This window comes from Zea mays, chromosome 9 (assembly GCF_902167145.1).
Source record: "Zea mays cultivar B73 chromosome 9, Zm-B73-REFERENCE-NAM-5.0, whole genome shotgun sequence".
In the NCBI taxonomy this organism is placed as follows: Eukaryota; Viridiplantae; Streptophyta; class Magnoliopsida; order Poales; family Poaceae; genus Zea; species Zea mays.
Window position 1 is genome coordinate 7,609,204 of NC_050104.1, and position 13,725 is coordinate 7,622,928.

The 13,725-nt window shown below is 44.2% G+C and overlaps 2 protein-coding genes across 4 annotated transcripts; one reads left to right on the forward strand and one right to left on the reverse strand.

Annotated features, from left to right (window-relative positions):
• The first annotated feature begins 989 nt into the window (after window positions 1-989).
• LOC103637862 (ADP-ribosylation factor) lies at window positions 990-2,208 on the forward strand. Of its 2 annotated transcripts, none has more exons than XM_008660887.4 (5): window positions 990-1,108; window positions 1,241-1,331; window positions 1,423-1,538; window positions 1,627-1,752; window positions 1,833-2,208. In XM_008660887.4, the coding sequence occupies exons 1-5, from the start codon at window positions 1,052-1,054 to the stop codon at window positions 2,010-2,012; spliced, it is 570 nt and encodes a 189-aa protein (XP_008659109.1). In that variant the 5' UTR covers window positions 990-1,051; the 3' UTR covers window positions 2,013-2,208. The 2 variants fall into 2 exon arrangements, with proteins under 2 accessions (XP_008659109.1, XP_020399684.1); XM_020544095.2 differs by having other exon boundaries at window positions 1,011-1,124.
• A 5,807-nt stretch (window positions 2,209-8,015) lies between these two features.
• On the reverse strand, window positions 8,016-13,484 carry LOC100283584 (polyadenylate-binding protein 2). Of its 2 annotated transcripts, NM_001156485.2 has the most exons (6): window positions 13,262-13,472; window positions 13,078-13,177; window positions 11,051-11,115; window positions 8,606-8,797; window positions 8,359-8,468; window positions 8,059-8,266 (listed from the first exon to the last, which is right to left on the reverse strand). In NM_001156485.2, exons 1-6 carry the CDS (start codon window positions 13,349-13,351, stop codon window positions 8,224-8,226), a joined length of 600 nt encoding a protein of 199 aa, NP_001149957.2. In that variant the 5' UTR covers window positions 13,352-13,472; the 3' UTR covers window positions 8,059-8,223. The 2 variants fall into 2 exon arrangements, with proteins under 2 accessions (XP_008658656.1, NP_001149957.2); XM_008660434.4 differs by having other exon boundaries at window positions 8,016-8,266; window positions 13,078-13,484.
• Window positions 13,485-13,725: the final 241 nt, after the last annotated feature.

A 13,725-nucleotide genomic window follows, 5' to 3' on the forward strand; every position in this document is an offset into this window, starting at 1 on the left:
AGCTAAAGAGTAGGCTATTGAAAGAGCTCAACATGGACTCAACATTCTCAGATCTGAGAAAACACACTACCAAGTGTGATATGTTAGGGTTCCGGGCGGCAGTGACAAAGCAACAGAGACCGCTTGGGCCCGATTTCTCAAAACTAGGACAAGGGGAGTATCTCTAGCCCAAGGTTCTCAGATTTGAGCGCTCATACCTTTTGACGAAACCTGAATGAAGCAGATCCTCAACAGCGAGGGAGTGGAGGGTGTGAGAGCTCGAGGGCGAGAGGAGATGGGGGAGGGAGAGCTCTTACCTTTTGACGAAACCCGAAGGAACCAGATGCTCAACAGCGAGGGGAGTCGAGGGTGCGAGAGCTCGAGGGCGAGAGCTCGAGGGGGAGGGAGAGCTCGAGGGGGAGAGGAGCTCGAGGGGGAGAGGAGACTGGGGAGGGCGAGAGGAGATGGGAACCCTAGCGTGACTGCGCGAATGGGGAGCCAGAGCAAATGGCCAAGCGCATCCTGGCTCTCCAGGAACGCACATTTCGGCCGTATCTCGCGGGCCTGGATGAGGCTGTGAATTTGCACGAGTGTGGCCTGGCCTAAAGACAAGTTTAGTCAATCAAACACGTAGCTCGTTTTATTTTTGCATCTGATGGGCCATGCACCCACGGACGCGCCCAACCAAACAGACGGTATAACTTTAATTTAGTTGTGGTTGTGGCTTCTACAATATTTTTATTATCTCTATGGATTACAATTGTCAAGCCGTTTGTTTTTGCGCTCTAGTTTATATGGGAGTTTCAGCTGGCACGCACCCAAACGTCGGTGAAGTGAAATGCGGCATTCGTGCTCCCCATGTCATCGTCCTAGTTGCAGAATCTACGTTGGCACCGTGCGATCGAGATGCGTGGAACACAAACTGATACAGGAACAAAGAGGCGTCGTGGCCTGCATGACAGGTTGACAACCACCGTCCACCCTCACATAAATGCACAGAAAGAAACTGGGAGGGGGAAAAAAGGGGGCGTTCTGTGCGTGCGAGGCAAAACAACGCTTGGCGAATTGAGGCATGGGCCAGTCTCTGATGAAGCTCTTCTTCGACGACTCCTGCCAGAAAGAAGTGAAGGTGACGACGGACGGTGGTGCGTGCCGTTGGTACAGACAGACAGACAGACAGTGCTACGGCTGAGCTCGATCTGTCTGAATGGATTCCTTTTCCGGTGTTTCAGCTGCTCGCTTGCTCTGCTGTATGGTGCAGGTTGTGATGCTTGGGCTGGACGCCGCCGGCAAAACGACGGCACTGTACCGGCTGCACGTCGGCGAAGCTCTGTCGACGGTGCCGACAATCGGTATGCGTCTCTCATAGAGCTACGTTGATCCTCGTAGTAGACCACGGTTCGAGGTAGCATTGTGTGTGTGTGTGTGTGTGTGTGTGTGCAGGTTTCAACGTGGAGAAAGTTGAGTACAAGAACGTGGCCTTCACGGTGTGGGACGTCGGAGGGCAGGACAAGCTGCGGCCGCTGTGGAGGCAGTACTTGAGCAACTCGGACGCCCTGGTATTTCCATTCCAGTTTCCCTCTCCTGTACTCCATTCTCGTTGATGCGTTATGCTGAATGATTTTTTTTTTTTTGTGTGTGTCGCAGATATACGTTGTTGATTCGGTGGACAGGGACCGGATTGGGGTTGCCAGGGAGGAGTTCCAGGCCATCGTCAAGGACCCGCTCATGCTCAGCAGCGTTGTCCTGGTGCTCGCCAACAAGCAGGATATGGTAATTAGTGACTCATCCAAGAACCAAACAAAAGCGCCTCTCCTCGCATCTCATCTGTGTTCCTTTTTTTTTCTTGGCAGAAAGGCGCGATGAGCCCCTCCGAAGTGGGGCAGCGCCTGGGCCTGTACGACCTCAAGAACAGGACGTCGCGTGCCGTGGGGGCCTGCGCGCTCACCGGCGAGGGCCTGCACGAGGGGCTCGGTTGGCTAGCGGCGACCCTCAAGGACGCGCGCGCATGGGGAACCTCCGTCCGCTTCTAGCTCTAGGCCATTTTGTTTTCCCATTCTATCACTATTTTCCTGCGAAATAGGCAGGTCATTTTTGTTAAGTAACCCTAGTTAGGGTTATGTGGGCAAATACCGACTTTGCTCCTGAGGGGTCTCACATCTCTATATAAGGAACATGTACACCCCTTCATAATACAGAGATCAGAAAGAGGCCAGAGGCCCAACCTTATATCCAGTGTCTCGTGTGTTTCCTCTGTCGTGCTTATGGGAAGGGAGACGGGTTCTCTACATCTTCTTGCGCCTCTACTGCTGACGGGAGGGAAGGGAGCGGATCTGGTGATCCGTGGTAACGTAGTTTTCAACACGTTATCAGCACGCTCTACCTCGACGTTGCTGTGAAATCAGATCTGCATCAACTCTCCGTCAAGCCGGCAGGTCTCCGGCCTAGCCGAACTGTCCTACGCGACAGGCTTCGCTTCCGCTGAATCAAGAAATGTGGTATGAATTTTTTAGTGGATCTGCGATTTACTTTCTCGGCACGTGATGTGGCAAGAAGAATAGCACCACCGCGTTACCTGCTCGTGCCTGTGTGCGCTCGTACGACTGCGTAGACAGACCGGCTTACCTGAGAAGAATGTGTCGCAGCTAGACAGCAAGTAGACTGACGTCCTTGTGCCTGTCGCACATGTCTTATGAGCACCGCGGAGCAATCTCCATCGGCTCCAACCAGCAGCACAGTGCTGCCCCTTCACGCTGGCTTCACCTGCCCTGCAGGCCGCTGTAGCAGACTAGCAGATGCAGCGAGCAACACCTGCCCAAAGGGCTGAGATCCGCCGCATTATCGCAAGCATCGTTATGGGAGAAGATATTTGTGTTGACTCATTCAGCTATGCAAAATGAAAGTAGCCCATGCGGCCATGCGCACCTATCATGCATGCACGAGCGGGTCATCCGGCTGGGAGTTAGGAGGAAAAAAAATGCTGGGCGCAGGTCGTGACGTGTGGCTGAGAAAAAAAAAACAAAAAATATATAAAACATATGCTATTAATTCTATTTATTCTACGTTGCAAATAAAAATAGAATAAATACTTGTTTTATATTACAGTTTCTTTCTTAATCAATTATTTCTCGCAGTAAATAATTAGTAGAAAAATGCATGTGAAGACTATGTTGAGCATTTTTATACGCTCTAAATATTTATGATGTGTTGAGTGTTTTGGACTCAAGTCGAGCGATTAAATTGTATAATGCGTACTCAGACACGCCGATCAGGCTGCGTTGGTAATCGGCTGAGTTATGGCATTAGCTGAATATTGACTGCGCCCTGGCAACACGACGCAGTATTTGTGCCGTTCGAACTTGGCTGCGTCATGTGATTGCTATGTCGCGCTCTCCATTAATTGGATCGCTCCCGTTGAGTCAGACCGCCATCGCTGAGTCGCGTATTTTTCGCATGCCCTGTAGGCATTATCTGTCTGCCGCGAGCCACAATTGCGCCTATTGCGCACGTTGCGTGGACTTGTCTTGTACCCCGACTATCGAGTCACAACTGCGTCTGTTGCGTTTGTTATGAAGGCTTGTTGTGTTGTCCTAGCCCTGATGGCTGCACACGCATTAACGCCGGATACACTTGAGCTTGTATTCGTGTGGATTATGGTGGATTGTTCAAGCCCCTGAAGTCACATTACGCGCAACCTCCGTAAATAATTTTGTTTGATTATATATTTTATTTGATTGTGTTGTGTGGCATCATATATTTATATATATCGCCAAGTGGCCATAACAACTATATTAAATCTGGGAAATTAAATCGAAATACGATGAAACACAGATAAGTTAAATCTCTGCTCTCATCTCATGCATAAAGTTTTACCCGAAGTAACCCGAAGATATATAATATAATGCATGGAAGCCTTTTTGGCATATAAGACATCACAAATTGGGATTCTATTAGTAAGCAAAAGGCCTTACTAAATGATTTAAGACTAAATCTCAGCCATACATTGCTCAACCAGATGTTAGCACATTGCTCTCTTTGTCGCTAAATGACATGAAGCAAACTATGAGATAAAAGGACATGTAAACGCCAGCAACACAAAGTTGCGAGTATACCGAGAGGTTATTTTGAGAAAAAATTTACTGTGTTGGTGTAAAACCATAGTGTGTTCCCGTCGAACCACTTTACTCGTTCTATCTAGGACCTCTATGCTTGTGTCGCATACATATCTCGGAATTGTAAATACTTATAGTCACTGAATTGACTCAGGATAGTCCTTTGACAAGTTTGATGTACACTGTAAGCTAAATGGTAAAGGTCGGTCCTGAATGGACACATACCTGGGGTTTAGGTAGCCGAACTAAACTGAATTCCACCCTTTGGCATGCTTACCATTATCTACCTCCGATCTACCAGAAGTGAGAAGAGTAGACAAATAACTATGAAATCCCACATCACCACAGAGCTTGAAGCTAAATTAGACATTAACATGTCCTTGGTCCTCGGAGCCAGAAGAGTCATATGTCTTGACCACTAGACTACTAGTGATGATAATTTGTGATCGAAATATGAAGATCTTGTAGAGACCTGTTGTATCCTCTCTACTCCTGATGATTTCTTCGTATGAGAGCAGTACTATTTGTTGTTGAAGACGGATCCTAGGCGGATACCAGTCTTGTTTCATTCTTGCCAAGCAGTTATCATCATTTGTTTCATGAAAAGCTAGTTATATGGTGATTTTCCCAGATAAAAATGAATTCTTGGCCTTGTCTGTTCTATTCCAAAGCTTCTCTTTTTGCTGAACAATGAAGAGATCGAAATAATGCTTTATAGAACAAGTTGGTATATAATATGAGGAGAAATATTTGCCCTGCTGGCAACACCATTAATAATTGACTATTGTTATAAGTTCTCTCTCAAAATTATTATACCTAAGAATGTTGCATAAATCTATACCCAATTTCAGAACAGTATGAGTAATTGGGTAAACCATGGGCAGTGATAAAAACGAGCTGGACTATACATCTATGCATATAAAATATTTGCTTGGCAGCATTGGCCTGATGTCGTGCACTTTACTACCATTATCTACACACATGTTTTCCTATGTGCTTAAACGCACAATGCAACCAGTGAATGTCTTTGTGAGTGTTAGACCCTGATGGTCATTTTACTTGTTGATCTGAAGTCAACTAATGACTCCAAACGACGAATGGTATGCATGAGCCCCTGAAGGACCCTTATGGATAAAATGGTGTTGCACATATCAGTATAAATCTTAATGATTGACTATGCATTTGGTAGTAATAACAATAAGTTTGCAGAATTGTAACCACGAAGCAACTTGTTGTTGCGTGTCTCGCTGGATGTTGAGACTAACCCTTCATATTTAAGGAAAAATATGTAGTATTCATGCCACTACATTAATCTAAGTCCAAAGCTCACTGCATAAAACCCTGATCTGTAATGTGCGTAAGATTTCCCAAATAAATCACCACAATAACATACATTGGCCACAACTGGATGATTGTGGTTGGGGATTTTATCTGTATGCTTTTAAAACATCTCGGCATTAGGGGGAGGAATGCCCATATAATGTAATGCCTCAATATTCTATAAAACGCACAAAAACCAAACTAAACTTGTCGTTTAGTGTGTACTCCTATGTATATGGAGTTTGCCAGAAATCGTTGAGGAGTAACCATATTGGTCTGAATGCTTCTACCTGATGTAGATGTGGATATACCCGGGATTAATATCATATCCACATTTGACTTATTGGTATTTGATCTATTCTGCGGGGACGCCTGCGGATATGATCCATCAGCCTTAGTCAAAGCATATGTTCTGACTGCAGATTCACATGGTCTGTGATAACTTTCCTCCGATTAATTCACCCTGATGGTGATTTGCCTCATGAAGAGGTTCATCTTGATGATGAAGTTCCTAGCAATGCGCGCAATATCATTATGCTAGGAATACGGAACAATGAATCTTTCGTTTTGGGAAATGGTGGAGATCATTATTAAATGTGGGAGACAAATGTGTCGACACCTATCTTGCCTCTATAGATTGCAAACGGATCCAAAACAAAGTCCTAGGCATGAGTGCTTTAAGCTCTCTTATCGGGTCATTTATAAATGCAATCGAGGCTGAACCAATAATCGCAAAATGAAAGTCACGAGCTTGAAGTTCGGATATTTATGGGCACTATTGAAATAATGTGTGGTGAATGCGATGGTTCAAGTGGTCTTGTGAGAGACCCATCCCACGTATGTGTTGAATAAACACTGTTCCGCTATGTAATATATCTGGCAAATGGCATGAATTAAAATATGCAGTTAATAGGATTCTGAAGATCCGTCATGAGATCCTAAGAGGACTCATATCTTTGAATTATAAATATGCAACATATAAATCTCATACTGGATAATATATTCCTGAGGAATGAGCACTCTCCTGTGTAGAGAGAATATCTCCTAGTTGAGATTATAGTTCCTAGATGGAACATTTCCAGAAGAAACAAAGTCTGTGTTGAACACAAAAGTTTTATAATCCCTATAAAGGGATAAAGACCCATACAGACCCGAAAAGGAATAAGATGAGGTACCAAAGGACTTGAAGTTCACCGAATAAGCACATGTGCATTCCACGATCTTTACTCATGGTATTTTCCACTAGATGTGGAATTACGGTATCCTCTAAAGCCACGATGGCATAAACCTATATGGTTTAAGTGTTACTGGCAAAATATCCCCATTGTGCCAGAATGACAGACTATAATGATATATCTACTCGATGAAAAATCCCTGATGGATTACGATCTTTAATGGACTTTTGTGACACCATCATAGATGTTGCAAAGGATGAACGCCTGGAGCGATGTGTCATATTTAGAATATGTACTATTGCAACTATATAATCCCCTAAGTCCTATTGAAGGACATGTTATTTGCTTTGCACAACTATGTATAATTTGTGGTGTAAGATAGAAAATGATAGCACCCCAACCTCATCCATTCTCGTTATTCCAGATGAACAATGAGACATATATCTTGAAGAATATGCTTGTGTTATGAGGGATAACGACTTTGACAGATGTCATCGTCAGGGGGAGCGAATGCTTATATTGATCACAATCGTGAGACAATAAATGTCATATTCTATGCCCTGAAGGCGTGAGCTTGATGATCAATATGTGAACCTTTATGGAACTTTCTATCAAATATATAGATCCAGTCGATCGAGCACCATCAGTCAAAGTGGCTTATTTATGTTGATACGTGCCCTTACCTCGTATATCCTAGAAGTGAGTAGAGGTAAAGTTACTGAAATAGTCCTTGCAATGATATGCAATCCGTTTGTTAAATCTTTATGTGCATATACTTCTAGAAGAAGATGTTTTGCCTTATTGATACGATTTTGCAAGGATCAGGGGGGAGCACATTTCTAAAGTTAGCCCTTATAGGAGATTCGATAGAATCTAGATCCCAGAGGATCGAAATCTGTCTCGATGACAGTTGTTGTACTCTTTTTCCCTTGGTGAGTTTTCTTGAAGTTTCTCACATGAGGTTTTTAACGAGGCAACAAAGTGCAAAAGCAATTTGTACCACCATGCATTCTTTCTCCATATTTTTCCCACTGGGTTTTTCGGAGTTTTAAAGAGGCATGTGTTGGTCGCGGTATTCGCCCAAGGGGGAGTGTTAAGTAACCCTAGTTAGGGTTATGTGGGCAAATACCGACTTTGCCCCTGAGGGGTCTCACATCTCTATATAAGGAACATGTACACCCCTTCATAATACAGAGATCAGAAAGAGGCCAGAGGCCCAACCTTATATCCAGTGTCTCGTGTGTTTCCTCTGTCGTGCTTATGGGAAGGGAGACGGGTTCTCTACATCTTCTTGCGCCTCTACTGCTGACGGGAGGGAAGGGAGCGGATCTGGTGATCCGTGGTAACGTAGTTCTCAACAATTTTATCGAATTCGATCTGTCGTTTGCCTTGAATATATGTGTTAGCTGAGCACATCACCCCAAGCAGCGTCACAACAGTACCTTTCCGCGTAACTAGATCATAATCGTTTTGCGTAACTGTCACTGAAACAATACAGTACAAATCTTAAGCATCGTCAATATGGGAATAACATGTCTGAGAACATCCCGAATAAGCTATGAAGTAATAGGACGCGGGAATATAAGGTCAAGCCGTCTCATCGTCCATGTTCTGCAAACCATATGGACATACGAGCTTCAAAAATAAGGTCTTCGCGGGCGGCGGAATCTGGGGAATCTCCTGCATCAGTAAAAATAAATGAAACGAAATGATCAACATTATGCTCTTCTTGTTTTCAGAGTCAAATGCTGATCAAAGAAGCAACAACTCACCCGTAGCCATAGCCATAACCATAAGGACTATAACCATATGGCCGGTATGGATTGAAACCTCGACCGCGGGGTTGCTTCATCCCAGGAACGTTAGTCCTCTTCGGTGCCACCTGATGAGAAAAAAAACATAATGTCAACATGCCACCGGCTGCTCGAGGAGTCCAGATATGGATGCAAAATGGGATACAAAGCACCCATTGGATGTTGATGTTCTTAGTAAAAAGCAAAAAAAAAAAAAGATTCACACCTTGAGCTGGCGACCATGCAATTCTGATTCATTCAACTTAATAGCTTCCTGAACAGCTTCAACTTCAACAAATTCCACATAAGCAAAACCTTTTGGTTGCCCAAACTTGTCAGTCAGGATTGTCACTCTGTTAACAGTTCCACAAGAATTGAAATGCTGCTGCACTTCTTCTGGAGTGCATGCATAGTCAACCTGTAGTTGCCATTACACCGAAACTGAGCATACTTGTAATGTTACATATTTCAATAACCAAACAGCTGACAAATAGACATATATACAAATAAAACTTCGAACCTAAACTTTTGCAGACAACTAATACATAATTCATTTGAAACAACTAATAGGTCGGTGCATTAATAACATGTCTCTGCTCACATAAACAAAAATAGTATTGGAGTCAGCTGCTCTAAATCATATGAGATATTAGCTGAACCGAAGTCCAGAGCTAACTCAAATTTGTAAAGATTCATCAGTTTGATTATAAAACTGCACAATCAGGTTTGGTGGCCCAAAGTATGTTCCAACTAGGATAATCAGCAGTCCCTCAAATTGTTTCAATAAATGCTCAAAGGTGGTCACAAAATGAACAAATTAATGAATCCACATTACCACTAGGGGTGGTAATGGATCGCAATCCAAATGCTTCTTCATAAAATGGTAGGGCCCTAAATAAATTTTAGTTCAAAAATGAATAGAAATAAGGCCCGATCCTAATCCGATCCGGTCCTTAAAATCTTATAGTGTAAAATTTAGAGCCCATTGTAACCTCTAATTACCACAGGCCACTGCAAAACAAAGCAAATTCGTATCAAAATTACCAATTCAATTTAAGGCATAATTTTTTAAGGCGGTAAGGCGAGATGAGGCGAGCCACCATCGCCTTACCGCCTAGGCGACGCTAAAGCGAGCTAAGGCGGGCTAAGGAGAGCTCTTAGGCCAGGCGAGTCACCCTCGCCTTACCGCTTAGGCGACGCTTAAGCATCGCCTTACGGACACCTTAAAAACTATGATTTAAGGGCATCAAAAGTTAATGTTCAACAATTTTCACTGAAGTACACATCTACTTAGCATCTTCAACATGTCAGAAACATGTGTAATGCTTTGCTCTCAAAAAAGAAATGTGTATTTACACTACATCAGCTGAAAATTGATGGGTCCAGAGCATGATAAACATATAGGTTGTGCATTCATAAAACAAGCTAAATTACAACCAAAGACCAGTTACATTGTCAATATACACCACAAACATAATATACAATGACTAAAAAGCAATGTGATCCTTTACTAGTATTCGACTCTAGTATATATCTATCAATACAAATTTCTATCTTCTCCAATACTTGACATTTTTATGGCATGAATAGGAGGGTCCATAGTAGTGGGTAAAATTTCGTAGAATCCAATTGATCAAATTATTAACCGTGTAACGTCAACGGAAGTATTTGTCATCCCTGCAATAGTGAATTCATCTATCGTAACACAGGCAGATTATTGATATGATTTAACACCCCACTATGTTTATACTTTATACTATGAAACATAATCAACTTGCCAATAAAGAAAAAAGGATAATTTAGGGATTGTAGGGACGAGAATATTGAAGGATCACACAAGGCTAACTAATGGATGGTTTCTGGACAGTAAAGGTCCCAAATAAAAAATTCTTCAGTGTAAAAGAGGATTAATGAAATATATAAATTGCAAAAGATGTCAAGTGTAAGATAACAGAGAGAACATCTACAGAAGCATATAACAATCTCAATATGCTCAGCAAAAATATGAGATCAAACTTACATGCTATTGCCAGTAAATGGCTAATGATATCACTCCACATCAGTACCATGAATGTGCCTGACCCATTCTCTGCTGGCTACCCTGGGGGATAATTCCTAGCCTATGACATCATCACTATTTTTTTTCCATTTTTGTATACTTTTTTTTTTGCTTTTTCAAATTGTTTTTCTATTTTTCTTTCTTTTTTCAAGAACTTTCTTGGATTTTTTTTCCTTCTTTTTTTTCTTTCCCCCACGAAGCTAACACTAGAACTTGTGCTGAAACTGAACCAGATGCCAAAACTTTGATAGAAAGGCTTGATGACAGCAGACTAACCTGCGACCATTGCCATTGTTCAATCAACACAAAGGAGGGGAAAAAATAGAAAAATATATGATAAAAATGCGATCATATGTGCACTTGTTCAATGAAATGGAACTTTTACAAATGAACTGCAAACTAACACAATGTGATCCCATGCTTTATTGCTGGTTTGATCACATTTTTATAGAAATTGGGTTTCTAGTGGAGCACAGCCAAACAAACATAATATTCACTGGAAAGTGAAAATCGATATAATATTACCCCTCCCCCCTCCCCCCAATAATATCATATACCCATTGAACTATACATAAGTTCCCTTAATTTGCATAAAGAGCCAATAAAACTTACATTTCCAACGAATACCGACCGAGAATCCATCTCCTCTTTGTTTTCAGATGTGGTTGCATTGGGATCTACACATACAGAAAAAGATCGATTATTGGTTGTGTTAGAGAACTAACAAATGGATGATTATATAGCTATATTACAGCACAGCATTCCACATGACACTATTAGGCGCTTGCCTAGCGCGCTTAAGCGCCAGGCAGAGGGCACTGCATCCTCTAAGGGGGAGGAGGAAGATAGGTGGTGCGCCGGCAGATCCAGAGCGGCGCTGGCTGGGGGAGTGAATGGCAGGTGGCGGCAGAGGTGGCGAGTGAAGTCACGGAGGAGGCAAGCGAAGAGTGAGGACAGTTGTAGTATCCGCACATCAACAGAAACAGTTATCACAGGAGATCATATAGCTTCCAATATCAAACTCGATCAGTAACGATGGCAGTAGATACCCACTGCTCACATCCAATCCCGTACCCGTAGTGTTGGGGTAGGTTATGGATTCTCCATTCTGTTTTGGGTATGGGTAGGATAAAAGCGGGTATTATTCGTTAGGCTCTTCGTCAACAACAGGGACCAGATCTAGGTGATCAGCGACAGCGCCAATCAGAGCAACACGCACTGTGTCACAGCTGGGGGCCACAGGCTGCGGCTGTTCGGGGGCGTGTTCTACAACCCCAGGGCTGACGCCATGGTGGTGCCGGCCAGGGAGGTCATAGTGGCTCTGGCCTCCCCTGGTCCCTACAGGTTCAAATACTACCTCAAGTCATACTACCAGGCACTGTTTTAAAGGTGTCGCCTAGGAGTCCAGAAGATCCAAGGCGTCCCCGTCGCCTAGGTAAGAATCAGCAAGAGGACAAAGGGCAGAGGGGAAGGAGAAGGGGGTACCGAATCAAGGCGGCGGCCAAATCGGGGGCAGCGACAGTCGGATCAGAGGAGGTGGCGGCAGCTCAATCAGCGGCAGCAGCGAATCGTGGGGGAGAAGGCCACCGGTGGCTGAATCATGGAGGAGAGAGGCAACCGAGGGCAACCGGGCGAAGGATTATATGGGCTGGCTAGTGGGCTGGGCCTCCTACTCCCTTCTTTTTTCCTTCTTTTTGTTTCGTTTTCTTCCTCCTCCATGTTCCTGTTTTGCTGGTCCAACGCATTGTCTCGCCTTACCACCTTAAGAACTATGCCACCAGGGCACCAAGATCAGTGACAAGGATGCCATATTCCTTGGTCGTCAAGAAGCTGCTCGGTTAAGCGAGCAGCTGCCAGCAGGCAGCTTAGTTCATGGATCTGCCTTCTTATTTCAAGTTTGCTTGTCGATCCATTGCCTGCAATATTGCATTCTTTTCTCTCTCTCTTTGATTTCAGGGGTTACTGTCATCTTAGAATAAACAACTAGTGCTTCTGATTAGATTATTAGAGAATACTTGAACCTAGAAACTGGTAGAGGCATAGGCAGTAAAATGTCTTGCCTGTTTCCTGTATCAACATAAGATGAGTTTACCCTTTCTGCTAGTAAAAGTTGTATGCCATTTCTATGTTTCATTGTAGCTAGGCATGTCTTCACCTCACAGACTCAAGAACATCTCTGCAAGTGATGCAACCTTTTTTAGAGTGTTTTATTCAGCACCCCCTATATACTTTTGCTAGATCCGCCACTGGCTGCGTCGAGGAAGATGTTGCCGCACCGCCGTTGCCATCCATCTCGGAGATGGATGGGTTGGCTTCCTCCCTCTTGCTGATAACCAGGGTGCCGGTAGGCGTCTTTGACTCTTTGCTCAAGGGCGGCACAAGAACCAGGTGGCCAGTGATTATCCACGTGTTATCTGTACCCATTCAATATTATCCACCAGGATGGATAATCTACGGGGAGAGGAACAGATAACCCATAATTTGCCCAACAGTCAGCTAACTCTCAAGTCTCAACTATCTAAGCAGCTGCAAGCCAACGCAAATGTTTTGCGCAACAACACTTCTTGAGAATTGAGATGCAGATCTCTAATCACTAATACGACGAAAGCTGCGAAGACGGGGGAGGAAGGGTTCCGAACCTTGCATATCCTTGGCGACCTTAGCCTGCATCTCGCGGAGCGCGGCGGCTTCCTCCTCCATCTCCTTGAGCCGGCGCTTCATCTCATCGAGCTCCTGAAGCTGCGCATGGGAGGGGTCAGTACCACCGCTAGGGTTTGGGCGACGAGGAAGCGGCGTCGGGTGTGAATGGGCGTCGAGCGGTACCTTGGTCGCGTCGTCGCCGGCGGACATGTCGACGTCCTCGCCGTCAACAGGGATCTCCTGTCCGTACACCTCGTGCTCCTCGTCCTCCATGGCCGCAGGACGAACCGCGTGCAACCTCGGCTCCAAGGCGAGACCAGATTCGGTACGGAATCCGGTTTCGGGAGGGGAGAGGGAAACTGACAGGATAGCCGATTATTAGGGAATGGACTGGGGCCTCGAGGGCTTTCTATGCACCTGTTTGTTTCGGCTTTTTACAGCTTCTGGCCATCAAAAGCTGTTGCGGACTGCCAAACACTCAGCTTTTCAGCCAGCTTTTATAAAATTCGTTTAGGTAAAAACCATTCAAAATCAACATAAACATATAATCGGTTGAGTCGTCGCAATAGTAGTAATCCGCCACTTTATAGATTCTAAGCCCCATGGACAATTTTATCTTCCTCCACACGTAATCGTAATGATACTTA

What these genes read in the sequence shown, in the direction of transcription:
- LOC103637862 (XM_008660887.4), top strand. Translation starts at nt 1,052, where the DNA reads ATGGGCCAGTCTCTGATGAAGCTCTTCTTCGACGACTCCTGCCAGAAA. An exon ending in CCTGCCAGAAAGAAGTGAAG is followed by an intron (nt 1,109 to 1,240) that starts GTGACGACGGAC and finishes TGTATGGTGCAG; the next exon opens with GTTGTGATGCTTGGGCTGGA. An exon ending in TCGCCAACAAGCAGGATATG is followed by an intron (nt 1,753 to 1,832) that starts GTAATTAGTGAC and finishes TTTTCTTGGCAG; the next exon opens with AAAGGCGCGATGAGCCCCTC.
- LOC100283584 (XM_008660434.4), bottom strand. Translation starts at nt 13,351, where the DNA reads ATGGAGGACGAGGAGCACGAGGTGTACGGACAGGAGATCCCTGTTGAC. An exon ending in GGTCGCCAAGGATATGCAAG is followed by an intron (nt 11,116 to 13,077) that starts GTTCGGAACCCT and finishes CTGTATGTGTAG; the next exon opens with ATCCCAATGCAACCACATCT. An exon ending in GGTTATGGCTATGGCTACGG is followed by an intron (nt 8,267 to 8,358) that starts GTGAGTTGTTGC and finishes TTACTGATGCAG; the next exon opens with GAGATTCCCCAGATTCCGCC.